This window comes from Cervus canadensis, chromosome 23 (genome assembly GCF_019320065.1).
Source record: "Cervus canadensis isolate Bull #8, Minnesota chromosome 23, ASM1932006v1, whole genome shotgun sequence".
NCBI lineage: Eukaryota > Metazoa > Chordata > Mammalia > Artiodactyla > Cervidae > Cervus > Cervus canadensis.
In genome coordinates, this window is record NC_057408.1 from 3,456,756 (window position 1) to 3,482,729 (window position 25,974).

Sequence of the window (25,974 nt, forward strand, 5' to 3'; positions counted from 1 at the left end):
CAGGTGAATAAAGAAGAAGTCCAATGCCAGCGCCAGGGAATAAAAGGAAAAGGCTGAGATGGTAGCAAGGCCAGCCACAGGTTGCTCTGGATGCCAAGCTAGGTGACTGGTAGGACTGTCATGTTAAAATGGTTAGCACCCCTTTCACTCTCCCTTGCTCTCACACCAAAGGCTATATCTGCACGTGTGAACACACACATACACATACCTCACACTCGGAATCACAGATACCCACAAGCTTATGATCCAGCAGAGCCTCACGAATCAAAACTGCAGCGGACCACTGACGACCTGAGCTCTGGGTTCTGAGTAGAGTTGACGCCATTCAAAGCCCCCACCCCGACACCTGCAAGACATTGCAAAGGGGAATCAATGGAACCAGCGAGTTGAGTAGCTGTGGCTTTCTTTTACTTAAAACGCTGTCCCTCACGTTATTAAATAAGGGTCAAAGATTTGTAATTTTTTTATATAAAGGTGTCTTCAACATTTTTATAAGTTTGTGACACCCAATTGTCAAACTCTAAAGCCACAAATGTCTGCACATTGTCTTGTGGCTATCTCCTCTCACAGAAGTGCAACTCTCAATATCATTTCATCCAGTCAGTTAATACTGTTTAATAAATAGGCCAGAAAATTAGCTGAGACTTTTTCTTGATGGGATGCGGCGTGCGACCAAAGTTATGGAAGATTGTCCCTTGTATCACTAAGGCAAACCTTGTTGAGTGTCATTTTACATAAAGCAATCACATAAAAAAAGTTATAAATAGAAAAACTTCCAAAGTTCTCCCACAGACAGACAGGGAAATCGGAACATCCAAAAGAGAAAAAAAAAAAAAAAAAAGGAAACAAAACACAAACATCCCTACGACCCATTTGCTTCAAGTTCTTGATCATACAGTACTCGACATCTTTGGATATTTTACAATGTACAACTCCAAATTGCAACCAAGAGAAAACAAAAAGAACTAACCAGTCATCTGAAAAATTGAGTTTATAAGAAGTCATTACCTTTACAAAATAAAAACAAAAGCCCCAACACCACTGGATTTTAATTTGTTCATCTTCCCTTGTTTTCTCTTGAAGTTTGGGTCAGCCCCACTCCCTTGACTGAGGAGAGGGGACGTGGGCATGTTGGCTGGTGGGTCCCAGAAGTGAAGGGAGGAAATGGAGACAGGAATCTGAGAGGCGCTGCCCAGCAGATGACATCCGAGGACCACAGGGTGTCAGCAACAGTTCCCTCTGGCTGAAAGGGCCAGAGGTGGTGTGTGGAGGCAGGGGTTTCTTTCAGGGAGTGGGGGAGCTGAGAGAGTGACAGAGTCTGTGGTCTTCTCTGGCCTTTTTGTTTTTTTTGTGTGTGTTTGCTCAGGAAGAAGCCAAGGCGATAGGAAGAGCCGAAGTCTCTGTGTCCACAGCTCCAGGGTTGGGGACACCAGCCCTCACCCACCCACCCAGATGAACTCGCCTCCCTTCTGGGCTACTGAGAAACAAAAGCAAACTCAGCAAGAAAAGGGAGGGAAGGGCAGGAAAGCGGAGAGATCAGGAAGGCCCCAGCTGTCTTCCTTCTCAGGACGGCTGCCCACCAGAGAGCCCGGGAGAGGGGGTGGACAGCCCTCGTTCACAGAGCCCCCCACACCCGTCCTGCAGCCAAGGCTCTGATTCCCCACACAGCACACCCGGCTTCCTCCCCAGGGGGCCAGGGAGGGGCTGTGGGTGTTCAAACACAGCAATGCCAAAGCTCCAAGAAGCCCACAACCAAAAAGTGAACACACACTTGGGTTACTGGGCGCTTTGTTTCTGGGAATCAGATGGAGGGAGGCAACGGCCAGCTGTTTAGAGGTGGCCCCTGTCCTTCTGTGTTGGCCCCAGGAGTCCTGAAAGACTCCTTATGGCGTTGCCAGGGGTATGTGGAGGTGGGGACCATGCTAGGTGGTCGTCTCTGGATGTGCCCCTAGGGGAGGTAGGATTTGGAGTTACCCAAAGCTGCTTGGGGGCTGTGGACAAGCCCCACCCAAGCCCTCTTCCTCTGTCACCCTGTCTAGCGTGGCCACATTTCTCACCTGTGCTAATGTAAAGATGGATGTGATAAAACTAAGTCCAGTAAAATAGTGTCACCAGGGACATTAGGAGTGCAAAGCTCCTGCTCTCTCAAGGCTTCTCTTTGGAGGGATGGGCAGATATGAGCATGTGGGTGGGTGGGAGAGGGAAATGAAATCACCAGCCCTCTTTCACAGCAGGGAGAAACTGGGGTACAGAGGGTGAAGCGGTCCAAGGTCACAGGACAGGGAGGGAAAAATGGGCCTGGATTCCAGGAACCTCACTCCTGACTCCAGGAGGCCTCCCTGCCAATAGGTCATCTCCTCTAAGGGTCCCAGGACCACTGGAGAAGGGGAGAATGAACCCATTGGAACACAGTTAGCAGGGACTCCACCACAAAGCCGAGGGGCTCACAGGGCGTGTGTCTCAGGACCCTACCCTCCTCCCTGCTCCATCCGGTCTGCCTCTGGCCAAGCCACCTCCTCCTTCTAGACCCTCACAGCTCCAAGGTACTTTGGGACACATGGCCTGGGGCCCCCGCTGTGATATGGGCCCCTGTGAGTTTCTCTTTGAGGGTGGGGAGAGGCAGCCAGGGAGAGGCCAGGCCTTTTGGGAGGAGATGCCCATCTCAGACACCAGCGAAGGGGAGGCAACTGCCTCAGGAGGCCCGGAAAATACCACTGCTGCTGCTATTTTTTCTTCCTTTTGAAATAAAAAGTTCAGACCCATCGATGGGGCAGGTGGGCCTGGGAGGGGACGGGAAAGCAGGATCCAGGTGGAGGAGGACCAGCCTAGTTGTTGGCCTCAGACATAGAGGCCACGTGGTTGAGGCCGGCAAGCCCAGGGAGGCCGGCCAGGCCCGCGGCCCAGGGGTCGGGCAGCGGGAAGTAGGGCCGCGCGGCGGCCACGTTCTCGGCCAGCGCGAAGGCCAGGAGGCCCCCCGCGTTCCGCTCGGCCTCGAGCTGGGCGCGCCCGAACAGCTTCATCTGCGTCTCCTCGAACTGCCGCTCCAGCTCCTGCAGGCTCAGCGCGCCCTTGGGCGCGGCCAGGAAGTGCTTGGTGGGGCTGGGGCCCGGGAGGCACACGGCGGCTCCGCCCAGGTGGCCGCCCACGTCGCCCAGCGCGGGGGGCATCACGAAGGCCGCCTTCTCCGGGGCCGGGCCGCCGGGCCCGAAGAGCAGGCTGGCGGCCCTCCAGGCCGCGGGCTTGCGGCCGCGCCGGGGCCGGGCCATGCGGCAGCTCTGGCGCTTGATGTGGCGGTGCAGGTGGTCGGAGCGCGTGAAGCTCTTGTAGCAGAACTCGCACTGGTAGGGCCTCACGCCCGTGTGGATGCGCATGTGGTTCTTGAGGTCGTAGTTATGCACGAACTTGGCGTTGCAGTGGATGCACAGATAGGGCCGCTCCCCCGTGTGCTTCCTCATGTGGATCTTCAGCTTGTCCTGCCTGCAACGCAGAGTCGGAGTCAGTCCCTGCCTGAAACCCCAGGGGACGCTCCTGGCTCTCTGCTGCCCTCCCTCCAGAACCAGCCAAGGCTCCCTACTGCCGTGGTGTCAACCCCCAGGAATGGGACCCTGGCTAGAATTTGCCTTCAACTACTGTGTGTGTGTGGAGAAGGCAATGGCACCCCACTCCAGTACTCTTGCCTGGAAAATCCCATGGACGGAGGAGCCTGGTGGGGTGCAGTCCATGGGGTCCTGAAGAGTGGGGCACACTAAGCGACTGCACTTTCACTTTTCACTTTCATGCATTGGAGAAGGAAATGGCAACCCACTCCAGTGTTCTTGCCTGGAGAATCCCAGGGACGGCGGAGCCTGGTGGACTGCCGTCTATGGGATCCACAGAGTCGGACACGACTGAAGCGACTTAGCAGCAGCAGCAGCACTGTGTGTGTGTGTGTGTGTGTGTGTGTGCGTGTGTGCACACGTACACGTGCTAAGTTGCTTCAGTCATGTCCAACTCTTTGTGACCCCTTAGACTGTAGCCCGCCAGGTTCCTCTGTCCAAGGGATCCTCCAGGCAAGAATACTGGAGTGGGTTGCCATGTCCTACTCCAGGGACTCTTCCCCACCTAGGGATCAAGCCTGCATCTCTTACATCTCCTGCATTGGCAGGTGGGTTCTTTACCACTAGCGCCACCTGGGAAGCCCACCTTCAACTACTGCACCACTCCAAACAGATGTGGTTCCTCCCCTGGATTGGAGAGTAGAGTGGGAGCTGGGTTCTGAAAGGCCTCTGTCACTCCAGAACACCTTTTAGAAATAAGATCAGAGAGAATGAAGAATCCACTCCGTCAGGGCCTGTCTCACACACTGGAAAATAGACTTTCGGGGGGCCATAGGCCCCCCAAAAGTCAGCAATCTTTCATTGTCCTCCAAGCGGGAGCCACTTCTGATACTGGATCACACTTTCAGCTCCACTCTCTCCAGGCAATGGGGTCTTCCCTCTGGGTTCACCCTGGTCCCATCCCAGCCCCTGGGCTGTTGAGACCTGCCTGTCCTCAGCACTAATCTGAGAGTTACAGATACCAGGCACACGTTGTTCAAGTCTCCTGCACTGTGGTTTCTTAGCTCCAGCCCTGGGCTCTCCTCTTTGTCTGCAGACAATTCCAGGGTTTACAAAAGAGCCAGGTGCAACAAGAATGCAGCCTAAGCCAGGGCAAAGCTTTTCAGGGTTTAAGTGGTATTATTCAGAGGTAAGCTATGATGTGGGGGAGCCCACTCCAGCTGCAGACCCACCGCTAACTGAGTGACCTTAGGTGAATAACAACCTCTCTGCACAAGAGCTGAACCTCGCATGAGACATCAGTTCCTGGTGTCCAGAGATGATGCACAGAAATTTGGGTTTGTGTTGAACTGGATTCCACACACCTCCTGGTGGTCTTGAAAGGAGGACTGACATCTCAAGGCTGTTTTTGTAAAGACTGAATGCTGCCTAAACCAGCTAAAGGAGCCTTTCAGGCTGGCCGAGGTGGAGTCAGTGGAGCCGTGAGAACTCTCTGCGGCCTTCTGCGCCTTCCTTGACCAGGCCCCTCAGGCCAGGAAGCTGTGTCCAGACTCCCACCTCCTCCATGCAGGTGTGGCTTGGGTGGAGCATCTGCCTGTCATTTTTGGCTCGGGTTTGAGGTTGGAGCAGATGTGGAGCCCAGGCACCCGCCCTAAAGTGGTCAGATTTAAACCACACTCAGCAGCAGCCCAGGACACCAGCAGGAGCGGGTCCTGGCCGCCTGGTGTCCCCGTGGCCACTAGAGGTCTCACTGGCTCTCGTTTTTTTTTCTGACTAGCTCCCCAGGTGCAGAGCAGGAGAGAAAAGGACTTTCATGAGCACGCTAGGGGGGAGCAGGGGAGAAGGATCAGGAGGATGGATCGTCTCTAGAAGGCGGGCAGGCACCTGGGGGGAGAGGGTGGAGAGTGGGGCGGGCAGGGAGGAGGAAGGGAGGGTTGGTATTCTCCACACACCAGAACCCCCCACCCCCCGGGTCCCTGCCCTGCCCACAACCCACCAGCTGCCCACAACTGCACAGTGAGTACCCTCCTGTGACATCTCATGTACCCTCCCCCCACCAGCATCCTGCTCTTAGGGTCTCCGTAATCCACATTTCATCCAGGTGATTGGATTTTGGAGCAGGAAGGGGACTTAGCGTCTAGGCTAGTGGGTCTCAAACATAATGAGCCATTATCAGGGTTTGATGAAACACGGAGGACTGGGCCCCACTCCCAGACTGCCTGAGTCAGGAGGTCTGTGGGGAGAGAGCAGAGAATTTGCATTTTGAACAAGCTTTCAGATGCCACTGCTGCTGCTGGTCTGAGAACCACCTGCCTAGGTTAATCCTTCACTTGGCTGGGGGCAAACGGTGGCCCAGGGAGGTAGGTGAAGTCCCTAAGCTGTGTCTGACTGAGCTGGGACCAGAAGAGCTCAGGCCTCTGTCCTCAGTCCTGTGCTGTGGGCTGTGTGAACATGGAAGGGCGGGGTGCAAAGCGCTATCTGTACCCCTGGAGGGATGCTGTACAGTGCTGGGGACTGTGACTTGGGACCCCACACATTCGCTCAGGTTCTGATGAGATGCTGATGCTTGGTGCTCAGCCAGGCTCACTCATTGGCTGAGAGACTCCATCCTGGAGATTCAGGGCCTGGTGGAGAGTCATCAGTGGGGCTTTAAATACATCCTCTCATTCAATCCTCACTGCAACCTTATAAGGTCGATTTAAAAAAAAAATTACTATTATATATATTTAATAGTATCAACCCGAGGGTCACCCTCAAATAGTGGACAATGCAAGTGGTAAATCTTCAAATGTCAAGGGCCTCCTTTAAATATGCACTGCTTCTTCTGAGCTTTTCATTAGGGCATCTAAAATAAATCACACCTCAGCAGCGATTGGCCCAACTGTGTGAGAAGTGCTGAGAAGGTGACTGTAACTTTGTCTCATTGAGTGCCTGCTCAGGGTAGGCAAATATACCATCTCAATGGCCCTGGAAGGTCATTATTCACAAGCAAGGTGTAGAGCAGGATGGGGGCCCCTATTAGGGGTGTGGGAACCCCTTCCAGCTGCAGATCTTCCACTGACTTGCTGGATGACCTTTAGGCAAGTTACTTAACTTCTCTGTGCAGAGTTGAACCTAGGGCCAGACATGAGTTCCTATTGACCAGGAATCTGGGTTTGCATGAGCTTAATTCAACACACCTGGATCAATTTCCTCACTTGGATCCCAGAAGAGCTGGGGACTCAGAGAAGTCAAAGAGCTTTCCCAAAGGTACCAGGCAGTGAGGGGCAGAGGGGCCTGGAGGGCTAACTGGGCGGGGTTTGTTTGCAGGCTCTTTGGAGGATTTTCATACGGAGTGTTCCCAGCCTGAGGCCTGTAGGGGCTGCCTCAAAAAGTGCAGCCCAGACAGTTACACCAGGGCATCGGCAGCCAGCCTTCTGTCTCCGGGGCCAGAAGGCTGGGCCAAGCTGTGGGAGCAGCTCGGCCTGGGCAGGAGCCACTGTCCCCAGGGGAGACTTTTCCTGCAAGCAGTGGGGAGGGGAGTGGACGGAGCTCTTAAGTTAGTCCTGGAAAAAAATAAGCGATCGTTTAGTTTACCTGAGCGTGTCTGAATCAGGGGCCGAGTAACCTGCATTGCTAGCAGTATGCTTCCCAGGACCTTGAAAACACTGATCCAGCCCAGCCCATTTCCAGGGAGGGAATGGCTTTCTAAGGTGGCCCAAGCCTCCTTATTTCAGTAATGGCCTTTCCACATGGATGTGATGTGCAAGTGCATTGGCAGAGCTGGGCCCTGGCTCAGCACACTCCAAGAACCAGACCAGGTCCTTAGCTGCCCTGGGCCTCAGTTTCCTTGACCTCTAAAATGGGAGGCTCAATGTGTGTGTTAATTGCTCAGTTGTATCTGACTGTGACTCCCATAGACTGTAGCCCATCAGGCTCCTCTGTCCATGGAATTCTCCAGACAAGAATACTGGAGTGGGGTGCCATTCCCTTCTCCAGGGGATCATCCTGACCCAGGGATTGAACCTGGGTCTCCTGCGTTGCAGGCAGATTCTTTACTGTCTGAGCCACCAGGGAAGACCTTTACAGTTCTGAGAGTGTTTGCCTCTGGGTAATAATGGGCTAATACTGAATCTGGCTGGCTGGCTTCATATATCATGGCTCTTCTCTCTGTCTGCTGGCAGGGGCATCATGAGTGAAGCTGGAATGTTCCAGCCTGACTCTCAGCAGCTGAACTCTTAGTCACTTTCCTTCAGGACTAGGAGTCTGGTGGGTTCCCCTTAAAATCTTCCAAGGCGCCCAATCCTGTCTATTGGCCTCTGTGCTAACTCACCCCTTAGCATAGCTTTGAAGTCTCCTTACAAGCTCACGCCTTCCATTACAAAGGAATAAGATCTGGGAGCCCTTGGTGACTATAGTGAACAACACTGTATTGTGTATTTGAAAGTTACTAAGAGGATAGATTTTAAATGTTTTCAGCACAAAAAAAGGTAACTAAGTGAGGTGGTGGGTGTGTTAACTAACATGACTGAGGGTAATCATTTCACAATATATATGCATATTAAATCATCACTGTTGTACACCTTAAATATATACAGTGTTATATGTCAAACATATGTCAACAAAGCTGGAAAAAAGAATCACCCTCTCTCCTTTGCCAGTCTGCTGTCCCTCCTCACAGTGGTCATGGTATTGCACCCACATACCACAGTATTGCATACCTCACAATATTGCACCCACATACCACACGGACACGCTGCTCCCCTAGTGGGCCCTGCTCTAGCCAGCTTTGCATCTTTGCATCTCTGCTGGCATGAGCTGGACTGCCAGTGCCCCTGGCTCAGAGACTGCCATATTATGGGATGGATGCTGGTCAGCCCTGGCTCCTCCCCCTTCTGTGCATATCTTTGGACACACCACACTCCATCCTCAGGTTCCCACCAAATGTCCAAGCATAGATGCGCTTCTTCCTTCCCAGCCATGAGCCCCTCATTCCCGCCCTCCTCTTCCCTGCACCCTCGTCCTTCAGCTCTGCCTTCACCCTTGCAAACTGCCCTGCCCGAAATGTCTACCGCTCCTAATCCCCAGGATCCTTCAAGGTCAAACTTAGGTGCAATCTTTCATAATACCTTCCCCTGTCCACCCAGGTCTCATTCTTTGCCCTGACTTTCCAAAGCACCTGAACACTGCAGCCCTGGGCAGGTCACTCAATGAGCAAGGAGGGAGCCACAGAGGACCACGTGTCTGCATCACCTTCTCCTGCTCTCTGATAGCCACATACGTATAAGCATTGCCCGCCCAGCAAGTCCTGAGCTCTGGGCGCCGGGTCTGCCCGTCTGCATTCTGTGGCCCCCACTCAGCCACACAGGTGCTCCTGGCAGATGGGGACACTTGTCCAGTGACTGCTTTTGCTGCCTTTGTTTTCCAGGCATGTTATTCCCAGGACAGGGCCACCATGTGTGTGGTTTCCTTAGCTGCCCCTCATGCCTGAAGAGCCACCGTCCTGTCCCTGGCTCCTGGGGACCTGTCTTGTTAGGCGCCTAGACAGCGAGATGATGCAGGAAGCAGCAGATTCATGGGCAAGGAGCACTGGCCCCCAGAAGATGCAAAAAAGGGACCCAGGCTCAGGGACATTCCTGCCAGAACTAATCGTGAGCTCCGGTGAAGGCATAACTGTACAGGTAATTATACCTTATCTCACTAAAGCCCATGAAGTCGGAGTTTCCATCATTCTTGGGAGGAAGTGGAGGCATAGAGAAGTGCCGTAATGGGTCCAGGGCTTTCCTGATCTTGGGTGATAAATGGGGTCATAAACCTGGGTGTGAACTTAGGGAGCACCTGCTTCAACCCCTTTGTATTGGGGGAACTGAGCCCAGAGAGGGGAGGAGGCTTGGCCAAAGTCACACAGCTAGTCAGAGGCAGATCCAGACCCCGAAGCTGGAGTTCCTGATCACCGTGCCCTGTCCAAGGGGCCGTAGCCCCCTGGAGACACTGGGCTCTGTGTTCCCTGCCCGCCAGCCCCTGCTCTCTTCCTCCTCGTTCAGCATGTGGCCCAGATGGTACCAGAACCTGCTCAGATAAGAACCCACCAGATGCTCTGGAGTTCTGCCTGGTGCTGACCACTGAATGTACAGTGAGTGGGTGGGCATGGCCATGGCCTGCCGGTGTGGGACCGCTTCTCAGAGCTCCCCAGTCCAAATCTGACACGCTCCTCTCTTGCCCTGTCCCCTGGTCTGCCATCTCATCCCTTAACCCTGCACCGGGGAGCCAGCACAAGTCACAGCCACGCAAGCCCCAGTAGGCAGTCCCCCTTCCAGCTCCGAGTGCTTCTCGTCGAGAAAGATGAGCCAGAACTTGTGGTCTCATTCCCCTGAGTGGAAGGAAGGGGTCCTGGGTCCTGGAGGCTCCCAGGGAGGAGAATGCTTTCCCAGCACCACCCATCCAGACTTCTTGATAACCTGATGGTCGGAGGAAATTTCTCTTCCTGCTGCCACTGCTAATGACATTACATTATCTTAATAAGGTCCCCAGAGCTACCAGCAGTGGGAGAACTAAAAAGAAAATACAGGAAAAAAAAAAAAAAGCAGCAGCAGCCAGGCTCCTGGCCTTGCCTGGAGAGCCGACAGCTGTCGGGCTACAGAGCAGTCAGCAGCTGGCTTGCACTGGGTATTGGGGTTGGAGGGTAAAAGTCGCAGGCTTTACGGGGTGTCCACAGGGGATTCAGTGGAGACTGGGGGAATCACGGGGCATCAGAGACTGACTCCCAGGGCACAGAGGTTGCCCATCCTTTTCCAGGGCCTCTGTGAGACCTCTGTTGTCATGGGGACTGGTCTCTTCTCAAGTGTTGCAGTTTCTTGACTTCACAGTCACAGTTCCAGCCACCTGGGAAAGCCAGGCTGCAGACAGGATGCTGGGGGGTTGGGAGGGGACACTGCCCAGTTATGCTCTCTAGGGGTTCCCTGGACAGGCTGCCTGCACTCAAGGACCCATGTGGCAGGACAGGAGGAACCAAGAGTCTTCCGAAGCCTTCACAGGTTCAGGGCCAGGCCCAGTTGGTGGTGATGACTGGGGCTGGAGCAACAAGGAGCGGGAGGACCCTGCAATGTGGGTGGGCAGAGAAAAGCCCCTCCAAGCACAGCAGCATCTTAGAGGACAGGCAGAGAGGACTAATACCTTCCCATCTTCCCTGGCCCATGTGCTCCCCACGCCTCAAGACCCATCCTAGGGCACCTCTGGTGGCCCCTGGAGTCCCGACCTTTGGCCTGGGCTTCCAGACTTTCAGATGAGGAGGGTCAGGGGCATCTTGGTCCAGACTGCCTCTGCCCTAAGTCCTGGAGTTCTTCTCTCCCCCAAGTGAGAGCCACGGGACTGGTTTCATCAGGAAATGTCTCTGCAGCTGGCAAAGGCCCCAGCCATCCTCAGGAAGAAAGCAGTGACCTTGGACCAGGCTAGGGGAGTGGACACATAGACTCAGGCACAGACAGAGGGCTCAGAGCCCAGATGACCGTAGGATGGTCAGAGCTAGGAGGGGCCAGCATGGGGCCAGAGATACACAGTCTGTTTGAAGCCACTGAGGCCTTTTCTGGGGCGCCAGGGTTATCTCAGAGCTGGGGAAACCAGTGGTGGGACAACCGTGGGCTTGGCTGAAATCTGGCTGAAATCAGGAACCCAGAGGTGAGGTTCCTGATACCAAGGAATAGACAATATGCTGGTGGGAGGCCTCAGGCCCTTCTTGGACACCCATAGAATAAGAGCAGCAAGTGGGACCTTGGGGGCAGAAGGGGCTCTGTTGGAAGGCCCCCCACCCAAGGCCTCTCTGCCACGCTGTGCTGCTGAAGTCACGAGGAATGATGTTCCCATGGGGCGTGAACATGCTGGGAGTGGGCATTGGAGGCAGAAAGTCAGAGCCTGAGCCAAGAGGCCACCTTGCAGAGAGAGGTCACTCCCAGGAGGGAGGGAAAGTGGGTCAGCATCAAGAAGAAAGGGAAGGAGACCTGGCCAGAGAGCAGAAGCTCAGCTGTAATTAGGCAAAGACTCAGGCCCCAGAAAGGGAAGTAGTGTCCAAGAGAAGGAGATGAGGGCAGCAGGTCCCAGGTCCCTCTCCCTCTTGGGCTTCAGTCCAGCGAGTGGCTTTGCCTTGCAAGGGAAGCTGGGAATTCTGAGTCAAAGAGGCAGCAGCTGCGGCTGTAAGTGGAGCTGAAGAGTCTCCAGCTGGGGAAGGAGGGTGGGGTTACAGCTGGTGGCTGTAAGGAGTCAGCTGCATAGGGGGTCCCCACGGAAAGGCTGCAAGGGGACTTGGCTATAGCCAGAGTCACAGGCAACCCTGACCTGGACAGCCGGGGTTGACCCCGACCTGGACGGCCAGGGTTGAGGCTCTCTGATGTTTGAAAGGAATCCTACAGGGCAGCTCTGGGGAGGAGGCAGGAGGGAAGCAAGGAACCAGTGATTCTGAAGAATGTGATGGGGAGGGGTATTGGGGGGGTGTCCATCATGTCCAGCCACAGCCCACAGTGAGAAATAAGAGTCCCCAACCTCCCTCCACACCCAGTATCTCTGCTTTGAGTGGGGGGGGGGGGTGGTCCTCAGAGCTTTTCTGGTCTTTCTCAGGAGGGCCAGTGCCCAGTGGGAACAGAGTGAGGGGAGCTATGAATAGAGGTGGGAATGGAGCTGCTTCAGCTGGAAACAGGCCTGGGGACCCAGATGGCTGAGCAGGATTAATCTGAAGGAGGCCAGGGCCCCAGGCTGGAGGGCTACTCTGGCCTGGAGGGGGGTGGTGAGCCCGAGGCAGGCACAGAGGCCACCCTCAGTGATCAGCAGGAATGCGCTGGGAGGGAGGGTCTGGAATGCGACCCTCCTATGTAACACAGCATGGAGGCCAGGCCAGGAGGCCCATGCAGAGGATGTTCTGGTGTCAAGAGGGTGAGAAGTCTGACTGTCTTGACTGACCGAGTTAAAAACTTTCCCTAGGGAAGGCAGGGACTCAGCCCCGCAAGGTCCTCACGGAAAGTGGACTGTGGGAAAGACCCAGAGGAAAGTGGGGGAGGGAAGGGGGATGGGGACTTGGGGGGGGGCGGGGGGAGGGGCAGGATCCCCTGCAGTCCCCTGCGATGCAGCACCTCCCACTGAAGTCACAGTCCTGGGTCTCCCCTGCAGGGAGGGGTGTCCCCAGTGTCCGCCATCTGCTCAGGGGACAAGCAAAGGAGGTGGAGCCTGGATGGCAGGACTCAGGGGCTGGCTTTTCTGGATCTGGCCTGTGAAGACTGTCCATGTCTTAAAGTCATTCCCAAGGGGCTGGGCTTGGAGGCACAGACTGCTAGAGGCCCTGGCTCCAGACGCATGAACCGCACTTGAATTTGGACTGGGCTCTGGCTTGTCTTCCTTGTTATCCCTGTGCTTTTGTGAAGCCTTTCAGGTGCTCTGTGATCTAAGGTGAATGCAGGGTGGGAGGTGGGGGTGACATCAGAGTGGCAGGGCCATTCGTGAGGGGCACCTGAGAGGGGGTGAATCTTAGGGACTTTGGGTCTAACTGCTCTGCAGCAATAAGAGAAGTGAGCACTTGAGGTCAGCATTGCTGGCTGGAAAGGGACACACCCCATGTATGGGGGGCCCTGCCCTTCTACACCTGGAAAATCTCCATTTACTGTCAGCCTGGAGCAGCTGGGAGAGTGTGCTGGAGTTTCCTTCACAGAGGCAGCTGCGAGGGGACCCAAGGCCACCTTAGAAACAATCAGAGTTGTCCTTTGAAGCAGTCACTGGAAGAGCCTGCAGAGCTGTTTCCACAACTGTCATCTATTCCCTGACCCTCCCTGGCAACCTCAAATAGAGTTTTCAAGCCACCAAAGAGAGCGAGTCTCGTGACTTAGCAGGACTCATCTTGTTTTTCCCCCCAAAGAATTGCCCCTGATTTGATAATCTACCTGATTCAAAATATAGCACTCTGACCTTGAAACTGAAGCTTTGGTCCCACTGAGGAAAATCAAAAGAATGAGCTCTCAGCAATTCCCAAAGCTAAACTGCTAAGAGGATATGGGCTGGCAGCAGCTCCACTGGAGTAAGTGTGCATTTCTCAAGGTGGGTTCTTTGGTGGGGACAGTGGCAGTGTGGGGACAAGACCTGGACTATGAAGTCACTGTCCCAGGGCAGATACCACCAGGATCTGTCCACATCAGACAGACACGCTGAAATGACAAAGCCCTAATGCACGGCACTTCCCCACCGTGGACATGGCTGGGAAGGTCAGCCTCACATCAGTGGCCACCATTGATACCAACAGACCTTATCTCCCTCAAAGAGACCCATCGAAACCTAGCCCTGGACAAATCAGACCCCACAGGATCCCACCAGTCAGTTTTGATCACAAAAGTTGCTGTGCAGGGAAGGTATATAATACTTGAGTGCTGAATGGAACACTGTCCAGGCAAGATGAAAGGTTTATCATGTACTGATTTCAAATTTCAACTTTCATAACAGCATAAAGTTAACCCTCTTCCTAACACGGACAGTCAAGGGGGACATCATAAAAGGAGGCATATCCTGTAGGTCTGCCCCATACAGGACTGAAAGGGCCTCTGGGGGGTCTCCCTGGGGTTCAAGTCCCACCTCTGCCATTTCCCAGCTGGGCTTATAAGTGACTGATTAGCTACTGATTAGTGAAGGATCACCCGTCTGTGGACAAAGGCCATGGCCCTCCCTGACTTCCAGGATGTGGTGGGAGGGATGGCCTGCAGAATCCACTCAGGACAGGCCCTGACATGCTGATCGTGCTCCAAGTAAAAAGGTGGGGGGGGGGGGGTTGCTGCACGCCATTGGGGACCTTCAAACTGGCTTCCCTGGGTCTACAGTGGGAGCTTCCCTACTTCCGGCTTAACCAGACGGCTCTGCTGGGATCTACTTCGTATCTTGGCCTTCCACCTAGTAGGGTAATATGAGAAAATATTTGAAAATCACTGTGCCTGGTAATGCCCAGCACCTATGACAATGAGCTTGCTGTGCGGCTAGGGCCCCATTGGACCTCCAGTGACCTGGATCCTTTTCCATTTCAGTGGCCCTTAACCCTTCCCGTCCCGTCCCGCCCGCGGTCCATCTCGCTCCGCCCAGCCCCGCCTCCACTCCGGCCCCGCCCTGCCCCGCCCCTTTCCCCGCCCCGCCCCCACAGGCAGCCCGCGCACCTGGTGAAGCGGACCTCGCAGATGTTGCACATGTATGGCTTCTCCCCGGTGTGGGTCCTCATGTGCCGCGGCAGCTTCCCCGCCCCCATGATGACTTTGTGGCAGATGGGGCACTGCTGAGAGGCCTTGGGCTTCAGCTTGCGCTCCTCCACCAGCGGCCAGGGCGGGAAGAGGCCCCCCAGGTGGGTGGCGCTCAGGAAGTTGAGATAGGCACCGTAGTCATTCTCCGCCTTGATGGGGCCCAGTGGCCCCCCGGGAAGGTCCGGGAACATGTCCTTGAAGAAGTCGTTGGGGAAGGGCGGCGGTGGGGGTGGGGGCAGCTCCTCCTTCTCCTCCTCCTTGATCTTGCGGTTCTTGATGACCAGGTCCAGGGGCCCACTGTCCATGGGCTGCTCCGGCAGTTGGGCAAAGGCACCAAAGTCCCCTGGCCAGAGGTGTGGAAAGAAGTCCGGGGCGAATGGAGATAAGGAGGGTCTCCTGTCGGGGAGGCTGGCTTTGGGGTACAAGTTCTCCCTCAGCAGAGATTCGATGGAGAAGTCCCGGATCACGCCCAGGTGGCCTGGGCTGCCGGCCTGGAAGGAGTCAGGGAAGTCCCTGGGTGTGTCCGAATAGGCCTTCTCCGAGAGGTGGTCCGACTTGGAAGGGCTTTGGTGGCAACTGATGTCCTGGGGGTCAGGCAAGTTTTCTTGATCAGCAAAATCCTCCGTGTCATCGTCGTCGTCCTCCTCTTCCTCCTCTTCCTCCTCTTCGTCCTCATCATCGTCCTCCTCGTCGTCATCGTCGTCCTCCTTGTCCCCCCCGGGCTCCATGATCTCCAGGCACACGTTCACGATGCACTGGATCTCCAGCATCCTGGCGGCGTTGAGGATGTGCTTGACGTTGGAGGCGGTGATGGTGAGCGTGGAGGTGTAGGCGAACTCCAGGATGGCGGCCAGGGCCTCGGGCTGGACGAAGTCGATCTCGTAGACGTAGGGCTGGCTGGCTAAGGTGCCGGCCGTGAAGAGCTTCTTGAAGTACTTGCTGCAGGCGGCCAGGACCGAGCGGTGGGTGCGGTATTCCTGCTCCTGCACCACCAGTAGCACGTCACACAGTAGCCCGTCATGCCGCTGCTCGTTTAGGCTGCAGAGGACCTCGCTGCTGTGGTTGGGGAAGGGAATGCCGATCAGCTCGTCAATGCCATTGGCCATGTTCTCAGCCGGAGCCCTGCGGGGACACACACACGGAGAGACTGAGTTAGAGGACCTGGCACCTGGAGGGGACCCAGCTCTGGGATCCTGGCCCAGGGAGGCCAGGCTGGTGGGCATAGGCGGTGCTCTCCTATCCCACCCCTGCCTTTGCTTGGGGCTCCCCTCCCTCCTCCTCTGCTAGAGAGCCGCCCCCTCTTCCTCAGCTTTCCCCACTCTCACCTGTCACTCAGAGCCCCGCTCCCAAGTGCCCCTTCTCAAGGTACCACTGGGCTCTTCCCAGGGCCCCAAAGGCCCTGGGTGCTGGGCTCCTCATTGGGCAGCTGGCGCCTGCCTTTTAGCGAAGGCTATGGAATCTCCTTTTGGGCACGATTTCACGAATTCCACTTTGGGAATGTGCAAGTCCCATAGCGAGACCGGCCGGCCACGTGAGACTCCGAGGCTCTGTGTGCTGCGGGAATGGGGGCCACTCCTGACTCACACCACGTCTGCCGGTCAGGGGCCAAAGGGGGAGTCTTCTCTCATGACTCAGGGCTCCCGCTGGGAGAACGCTTTGGTTTATTTCACAGATCCTCTGCCTCCTGTCACAGACTCCCATTTTGCTGCTTTTGGTTACTGATGTGACTGACCAACAACCAGACTGCTCATGGTAGCTGAGTTGTTCCCAGGTCCAGCTCCAGCATGTTGAAGTCTCAAGCCCCAGGATGTCAGAATGTTACTGTGTATGGAGGTAGGATCTTTAAAGAGGTAATTAAGGTTAAAACGGGGTCCTACAAGTGGGCTGTCATCCAGTGTGACCCCCAGAGGGGAGACCACGTGAGGACATGGGGCAGAGGGGGCGGTGGACGGAGGTGGAGACAGCAAGCTGAAGAGAGAGGCCTCAAAGGAAATGGACCCTGCGACACCTTGATCTTGGACTAAATCCAGCCTCTAGAACTGTGTGAAAATCAGTCTTGTTCTTTAAGCCCTGCTCCGTGATACTTTGTTATCACAGCCCTAGCAAACTGACACAGTTACTAGAAACCTTAAACCAATTTTGTGACCCCTTTTTTGCAAGGGAATGGGGGCCTTATGGTAGGTGTTTTGCCTTCTGACCTCAACTTCTGGCTTCTTCTTAGTTGATGAGGTTTCCCTTCACTTGCCATTCTTGGTTTTTTTAAAAAACAGTGACCTCCTACATACGTATATCTTGAGCCATTTGATAAATATTTATATTCAGTGTTAAATTCAAGTTATATTCAGTGTTAAATTCAAGTGCATTGTTAGCTAATTTATCATGTCAGTATTCTGTTACTCTCAGGGAAACATATCCCTGTGGGGAGAAGCCTCTTCTGAGATACTTCAGGATTATCTATACATTAAACACAGTGTGTGGCCAGTGATAGCTGCTAGGAGGGAGGGGGGGTCAGAAGGAGAGGGTCTGGGCAGAGGACAGCAGGCACCCTCCTCCCTTCAGGGAGCAGAACAGATTCAATTTGGACAACAAGCCACCTTAATTTTTAATGTCAGGGCATGGAGGGCCCTGCTACTCTGGGTAAAGCTTGGTCATGGCCCATAGATAAATCCTAGCCAAGGCCTGGCCCTTGCCTGGGTGCAGTTACAGTGGGGAGAAAAGAAAAAGGAAAACAAAGCCTGGAAGCCCCACATCCCAGTGGCAAGAGCTCTGGGAATTCCCACACACTCATCTTCTGGATGTTTCTGCCCTGAGAAGGCAGATGCAGCAGAAAGGGACAAGGGAGAAGTGTTAGGCCCACCATGTGGGCCCCGAGTGACTTGGAGGCACCAGGGACCCAGTGGAGTGTCAGGGTGCTGGGTGCTCCGCCCCCTCCTCCCTGCTTCTCTATGGGTGATGGAGGGCCTTAGTCTTCCCTGAGTGATTCACCTGGGCAGGTGTTCAAGCCGTTTCCTACAGCAAAGGCCTTGCTGTTTTCCTGCCTTTTTAAAAAGGGCCAGAGACCCTGCGGGCCAAGCATTCATTCCCTGAATAGTCACTGGGTTTCTTTCTGTGCATAGCACTCCCCTGGGGCGTGGGGACGCACAGAGAGCAGATTGAGCAGGGCTCTGTTCTAAAAGAGCTTACAGGGACATAACAGCTCTGAAAAAGGTGGAGCAACATCCACCAACTAGGAATAAGATAGCACCGCACACCTATTAGAACGGCTAAAGTAACAAGAAGTGACAAAACCAAATGCTGGCGAAATCATAAAAGACATTGCTGGGTCCGCCTGGCTCTCTTGGATCACTCGCTCCGGGGGATGCCAGCTGCCGTGTCATCAGGACAGTTCTATGGAAGGTCCACATGGCGGGGGGCTGAGCTGTGTGAGGGACCACCACACAGTGGTCCCTCTGTGGGGCTCAGGGGGTCATTGAGCCCCAGTCAAGCCTTCAGATGACAGCAGCCCCCTGACATCCTGACTGCAACCTCATGAAAGACACTGACTCAGAACCACTTAGCAAAGCTGCTTCTGAATTCCTGACTCATAGAAACTGGGAGACAGTAAATGTTGATTCTTGTTTTCAGTTGCTCAATTTTAGAGTAATTTGTTATACACCAACAGATAACATAATAGATAATCCAGGGAGATAACAGATGATACAACAGGCTATCCAGAGGCACTATTCACTTCATAGACATTACAGACCTGTGATATTTATCAGGATGTTTTCTGGCAATGGCAGTTAAATGCTGTCTTCTAACAAAATCAGTATATTATGACACTGGTTTGATAGATGGAAGTAGATGTATTGAGAAAATGATATCTTTTTCTAATTCCCACAAAGCTGCCCTACTGGTAACAGGGTCCTGACCCTCAGAGGACCCTTTTCCTCTGAAAACGCTATTTGTGAATGAAACTCCCCTTCAACTGTTAAGAGCCCAAATCAGTAAGACCTCAAGAAATTAGTTCTTTCAGGCAAGTTTTCTTGCTTGCCAAGGGCTTATTCATTTAAAGACAAAATTGTTTTTGAACTGTTTTTCAGGAAAAATTCCCACAATTCCTTAGACTTATCCTCATGTTCTTAAATAGAGGAGTTGGAACCCACTGAATGGGATGGGGGTGGTCAGGGTCTCACCCGAGCGTTCCAAGCGATGGATCGCACCACCTGACCTGACATACCCTGCCTCCCATGCTTTGGGAGACAGGTCTGTTGGGGCCTGGGGGTCAGGAACCACAGCTATGTGACTTTGAGAGGCCCCACCACCTCTCTGAGCTTCTCTTTTCTCATCTTGTCATTGGATGGACCGGGGAAATCTGATAACTGGAGTCATGACTGTGAGGAGGGGCTTCCCAGGTGGCGCTAGTGGTAAAGAACCTGCCTGCCAATGCTGGAGACTTAAGAGGCATGAGTTTGATCCCTGGGTTGGGAAGACCCCCTGGAGAAGGGCATGGCAACCCACTCCAGTATTCTTGCCTGGAGAATCCCATGGACAGAGGAGCCTGATGGGCTACAGTCCATGGGGTCGCAAAGAGTTGGACACTACTGAAGTGACTTAGCAAACCTGTACACACGACCTTGAGGAGCTAGAAGCACAAAGTGAATCTGGCAATGAGGAGGGGGCAGTAGGCCTGGGTGACTCTGGACTTGAAGGCTGGTCTGTCCAGCAGTGACTTCTCATCGTGGCATGGTTTGGAGTCTTTGTCCATTCTTGGAGGAATGGATGTAACCATAGAGCTGGGAGGAGGGGCTGTTTTTCCTGGCAGGAGGTAGCAGGGGAAGGGGAGCTATGGCTTGCCGTTTTATTAACTTTTGGGGAAGAAGTGCCCCCACTCTGCACTCTAGAAGCTTCCCTGGTGACCGTGGGATTCCCATGCCTGGAGGGTCTGCAGACGGCAGTGTTCCAGAGGGACTGCCACGTCCAGCCCCTCTTCCCACCCGGGCCCTCCCGCCCATGGCCCAAGCGAAGGTACTCTGTCTCCAAGAATAACACGCTCAGGAAAGAAAATCACACACACACGAAAAGCAGAGCCAAACCTCTTAACAGTTAGGAGAGGCTTGATGCAACATACGAACCTCTGGTAGGAAGGGGCTAGAAAAAATATAGAGCCCAGAAATAAAGGGGGAGGACAGAAAGGGGGAAAGAGACACTTGAAAATGAAGGAAGGGCACACGTGCGGTCCCCATTCCAGAGGATATGAAGCCCACCGCAGCCTCCACTGGGCCTCAGTGGAAGGTTCTAGAAGCCAAGGTGTGTCCACATAGCCTGTCTGGCAAGGGCAGCATTTCGCAGCTCTGGCCTAGGTTTATTCAGTTACAACATGAGAATATCACTTGCCTCAGATACTCTACCTGCCCCCTTCCACTACAGGGAGCTTCGTCATGCCCTCAACTCACCAGTGAAAGAAGGGGAGGGCCTGCTCCTACGAGAGGAACAGAGGAGAGATGGAGGTGGAGCCTTTGGAGAGAGAGAGCCTTGGACTTATGGAAATGCACTGAAAACCCTGGCTCTAGAAATCCTCCAGAACTAATTTCTTGAGTGTGACTTCAATTTTTGCTTTTCATTTGTGTCCTATTCTAATAACCCCATCATTCAAGCAAGCAAGCCAACATTTCTAATAACAATCAATACCAGCTACCATTAATCAAGTGCCTGTAACGTGTCTGCCATTGAACTTCTAATCCTTCTTCACCCAAGGTACACATTTTTATCATCATCTCCAATTTAGAGATAAAGAGTGTGGAAAGGGTGAGTGACTTGCCTGATGGCAGACACAGTGTCTGAGCCAAGATTTGAACTTGGATGCATTTGGCCCCAAAGCTCATGTTCATTCCTCTTTACCATGCTGCCCCTAAAAAGTCCATATGGGGGTGAGGGTTTGGACCCCACCTGTCAGAGGTTTAGAGATTTAATCAAAGACAGAGCTGAGGGGTGTACACCAGGGGCCTGAGACCCATGGAGGCCGTGGGGTCTCAGGACGGAGGGCATATGAGAAATAAGGACAGGGAGACAGCAGACTCCTGTGGGCTGGGGGATCCAAGCGGTTTGCAGGAGGAGGGGCACTTTCTGAGCTGTGAAGGTTAGAGAGGATTTCGCTGGGCAGAGAGGCAGGAAGGACCAGCCCCATAGCATTTGGATCTGGAAAGCTTTGGATCTCTAGAGTCCCCTCTGAAAGTGTGTTGAACCTGGGTACTGAGCAGGCTCTCACAAGAACTTGCTCTCAGCCAGCATGTGCCTGAAGTTGGCTGATGGCCATCTGACCACAGGGGGTTTCTGCTGGGAGGTGGAGAGTGAGGACCCTGCTTTCAGATGTCCTGGGTCCACTTCCTGGCCTCAGGGACTTAGTATCACCCTCCTGAACTCAGTTTCCTTGTCCAATCGTGGGGATGATGATAATGTCCACCCTGCCACTCTGCTGGGCCGATCAAATGTCCCAGTGCTACTGGGACAGAGGAGGTGCTCAACCACTGCTGGCAATTATGACATTCAGGTGGGACCAGAGTCCTAATAGGGGTTGCAGCAGAGGGAGGTGGGATCATATCAGGAACCAATTTGCTTTCTGTATAGTTTTGCAGAGATCACACTATTTAATCACCTCTCCCAAAGACACTCCCAGGGCTACCCTGGCATGTGGAGGACATCATAATCATCCAAGGTCCTTCCATATGTCCTGTCTCATGGACTCCTAACCCAAAGAGGCAGGCAAGGCGGGTAGAAAGTTTATGCCTATTATACAGATGAAGAAAATGAGGCACAGAGAGGAGCTGATGCCCAAGGTCACTCAGCACATTAGGGTCAGGGCTAGAACTAGAGCTAGATGCTCTGATGCCCAAGCTTGTGCCCCTAGCCAGGTGTGGGGCTGCCTGGCTGGTAGGTGCCCCATGTTCTAGGGCTGGTTTTACTAGGAACATGAAATGTAGGGATGGGTAAATTTTGTATACACTCCTGCTGCTCTCAAGTTTGCTTATCTGGGAACTGGGGAAGTAATTGCATGACTCTCTTCTGCTCCAGGGCAGGGTTTGTCTCTTATATGTCTGTATTATTCCCAGGCTGCTATCAAGCAGGAACATGGGAGATGCTGAATGAATGAGGTTGGTTCGAATACACAGTGGGGAGAGGCTTGAAGTCACAAAAGGTGACTTACCAGAAAAGAAAGAAAGTGAAGTCACTCAGTCGTGTCTAACTCTTTGCGACCCAATGGACTGTAGCCTACCAGGTTCCTCTGTCCATGGGATTATCCAGGTAAGAATAATGGAGTGGGTTGCCATTTCCTTCTCCAGGAGATCTTCCCAACCCAGGGACTGAACCCGGGTGTCCCGCATTGTAGGCAGACACTTTACCACCTGAGCCACCAGGGAAATCCCTACAAAAGGTGGTGGGCAGCCCCAATCCTCTGCCTTAGGGACACATATTTGAACAGAACCCTATCATTCATAAAGTATTTCTATCTATTCATTTCATCCTTATTACGATTCCCATTTGACGGGGATCAGAGAGGCTGAGTCACTTGCCCCAAGTCACACAGCTTGATTTCTACTCCAATTCCATCTCTTTCCTGTCCTCCATGGTTGCCTCGGTGATGTGACTTTCAGGACAATTTTATTGTTGTGATGCACAAATCCAGCGCCTCCTTGAATCGCACTCAGGTCAGCAAATCTGGGGCCCAGAGTGATGTTTCCATCTGCCAAATCCCCGTGGTGGACCGGCCCCGGCTGGCAGGCTCTTTCTGCCCTGGGAGTGGCCCTGCCCCCTTCTCCAGCCTCTAGCCCCTCCCTTGCCCAGGCCTGGCAGAATCAGTGTCTCCAGGAGGGCGAGGGTGGGGTTCTGCAGGGGCAGAGAAGACACATGGATTCTTTTCCAGATTTGGGAACGAGGCTGGGTAGCAGCTAGCTGCCTCCTCTGAGCAGGTTCTTAGGCACAGAAACCTACAAGGGGCAGGCGGGCCAGGGCAGAGGAGAGGGCAGGAGGCCTGGCCCGAGCAGCTGGCCGGCCCCATGGAGCTCTGCTGGGCACACCCTACCCTGCCCTTGGCAGTTCCCCTAAGCAGGGCAGCCACACCCCTCGGCCCTGGAATGCCCCAGAGGCTGGGGCCAGACATGTGGGCTGGAAGGCTGGGCAGGGCCTCCTCAACTGCCTGCGCCCCGCCTCCCGGAGCACCTCCGGCAGAGGGCTGCCCCACCTGCTCTGCCACCCTGCCAAGACATGCCTGGAGCCCACGGTCCCCAGCTCAGCCTCGGGCCCAGGGCTTGGAGCTGCCTGGGTTCTGTGAAATGAGCTCTGGGTCTCCCTCCTCTGCCAACGGGGACAGCCGTGCCAGATGCTCTCTGACAGCTGGAATGCGCGCCCTCTCTGCCACACATGGTCCTGTCCCCTCATTCTCTGCCCCCCCCAATGCCTGACCCCTCCACTCACAGGACATCATGTGAGAGCGCAGGGGCCAGCCTGGCAGGCAGGCACTCCTGTGTTCCCACCCCACACAGACGGGTTCTCCCCACATCCCGGCTCCTGGGGGGCCTGAGCTTTTTCTCCTGAGACCAGACATTCGAGTCCCTGCCTCACTGCTGTCCGAAGCCCCTGACTTACCATGCTGCATGTTTGTGGGGCACACCCACTTTCCTCTATACACTTTCTCAGGATCCCCGGGTACAGAAGGAATTATCTGGCCCACGTGCTGGTGAGAAACCTAAGCTCGTGCTGGTGAACTGACTCACCCAAGGTCACAGAACAAGGTCACAGAACAAGGTAAGAAAGTGACAGAGACCCCAGACCCCCTGACCTGTTACCCGCGCCCTGCCCAATGTCTCCTGTGGCATCGATCTCTCTTCACCCCCACCCTCACCATCATCACCACCTCCACATCCCACACGGGTTTGGTTTTTATCAGAACAAGGTCTAGGAGCCCAGTGGGAGTTTGGAGGGAGGATACGAGACATGTTTCTGTAGGGATGAGACACACACTTGGGACAGACTTGGGCGGTACCCCAGAGGGTGGCTGGAGTGATGGGCGACAATCAATGAGGGGCAGCTGTCCTCCTGGGCTTTGGTCCCGAGGGTGGGGCCGGGGCATCTGAGTGTCGGAGCTGTTTAATCTCACCCTGGAGGAACCTGCTCTTCACAGCATCCCGTGAAAGTGAAGGAGAAGGGAATGGCAATGCAGTCCAGTATTCTTGCCCGAAGGATTCCACAGACAGAAGAGCCTGGTGGGCTACAGTCCATGGGGTCACAAACAGTCAGACATGGCTGAATGACTAACACTCCCACTTTCAGAGGAACCTGTTCTTCACAGCATTTAGGTCAACTCCAAGTGGGCGTGCTGGGGCCTCTGCTCCCATCCCCTCCCTCAAGGGGTGGCTTAGAGCCTGTTACTTTTCAAAGTGGGGCTTCCCTCATAGCTCAGTCGGTAAAGAATCTGCCTGCAATGCAGGAGACTTGGGTTCAATCCCTGGGTCGGGAAGATCCCCTGGAGAAGGAGATGGCAACCCAGTCCAGTATTCTTTCGTGGAGAATCCCATGGACAGAGGAGCCTGGCGGGCTGCAGTCCATGGCATCCTAAGAGTCGGACATGACTGGGTGACTTTAACTACTACTACTACTACTTTTCAAAGCACTTTCATCTTCATGGTGGCAGGTGAAGCCTGTACGATACCCATTTTACAGACGAAGGAACAAAAGTGAAGCGAGGTCAAGAGACAAAATCCAGCAATAACACTGCAGAGCTCACACACTCCCTGAGGCCGTACTCTGGGGGCACCCCTGCTGTGCCCCTTGGACTGGGTTGTCTAAGGGCAGCGTGGCCTGGAGCAAGGCTGTGGGGGCTGAGATCACCCGAAGCTGCCGTGGGGAGGGTCCCCCGCGCTGCCTAGGTTGGCCGTGGGAGCCTGGGCCGGACAAATAAGTGGTATCCCTTCGGACGGTTGTTCTTTAATCACTTATTCATCCTTTATTTATTAGAGAGAGAGGCGGGGCGGGGTGGAGGGGAAAGACTTGTTTTCTTTTTAGAAATACTACACACCTCTTTATGTTCTGAATAAAGGATTTACTACTTGTGTTTATTACAGGCGATTTCCTGAGCCAGAAAACTCCTTGGGAGGCTTATTAAACCTTATTAAACCGCTGAAAATTTGGATAATAAAATAAATCACTTGTTTCCCATAAACAGCACTCGGCCCCGGGTTACTGAGTTTCAGAATCCCAGCTGCCTCTTCCGCCTTCTCCAGGTGTCCCTGCTGGCAGGCTGGTGGGCTGTGCTCCCCACAGCCGCAAGCTCATGGCGGGTGGGGCGGCGGGGGCCATACAGGAGCCCCCCAGGAGCTCTATTCTCTTAGCATTTCTGCCCAAAGGGGCTGTCTCCTGCAGAGCAGTGGGAGTGGTTTAGACTGTGTGAGCTATTCAAGGAGTTGTGCTTGGAGCAGGTTAAGAAGCCCCACTTATTTGAACCCTTCTGGGGGATACATTTTTAGTGTTTCTTTTAAAAGGCACCAAAGTGGCCTCACAGCTGGCCAGCCGGAGCTCACCCTGCCTTCAGGCCACCTTGACCTGCACGCCCAGGGCGCCCTGCACTTTGCCCATTGCTGCCGAACTTGACGGTGGGAGAAGGGAAGCTGCTCCAGGTGAGAGGGCCAGAGCTGGAGCCAAGAAAGGCCTGGAGCTCTGTTCTGGGAAAGGGCCTGAAGAGGGGGTGCTGAGACATGCCCAGGTGTGCAGTTGGCAGAGGGGGTAACAATGCTTTGGAGGAGGAGGTACAATTCCAGTCTGCACTGACAATTTTTCTCTGCTCTGCAGCTGAGTTCTTGGTGACCTTGGACTAGCCACATGCCCTTTCTGAGCTGCAGTTTCTTTTATGTGAGACCAGGAGGCTGTGAAGGTCCCTTGCTGGTGCTATGGCATCCTCCAGCTGACCCACTTCAATCTTTAGGTTCCAGGGTGGATCTTTGGATTCTGAGATCATGAACAGCTCAGCTTCTGCAGTCTTGGGGCTGCTGTACCCGACCGTGGACTTCCTGATTCAGTCTCCCACACCCCCAACCTCACCCCAGGTGTCTCAGAGATGCTGCCAGGTTATACAGGGAAATGACTGTGCACGCACACTGGCCTTTCAGAGGACAAGTGTTCTATCTGCAAAGTCAGGAGGGGATTAGCATTTGACCACACCAGGCAGGATGATGGACACG

The 25,974-nt window shown here is 54.2% G+C and overlaps 1 protein-coding gene across 6 annotated transcripts in view; it reads right to left on the reverse strand.

Moving 5' to 3' along the window:
• Nucleotides 1-391: 391 nt before the first annotated feature.
• The window catches only part of ZBTB7C (zinc finger and BTB domain containing 7C), a 299,100-nt gene continuing 273,517 nt past the window's right edge, over nt 392-25,974 (reverse strand). For all 6 annotated transcript variants that reach the window (XM_043444424.1, XM_043444420.1, XM_043444423.1 and 3 more), the window contains 2 exons: nt 14,684-15,886; nt 392-3,477 (listed from right to left, as the gene is read on the reverse strand). In XM_043444424.1, coding sequence (XP_043300359.1) covers nt 2,826-3,477; nt 14,684-15,870 — 1,839 coding nt within the window. In that variant the 5' untranslated portion in view covers nt 15,871-15,886 and the 3' untranslated portion in view covers nt 392-2,825. The remainder of the gene's footprint in view (nt 3,478-14,683; nt 15,887-25,974) is intronic.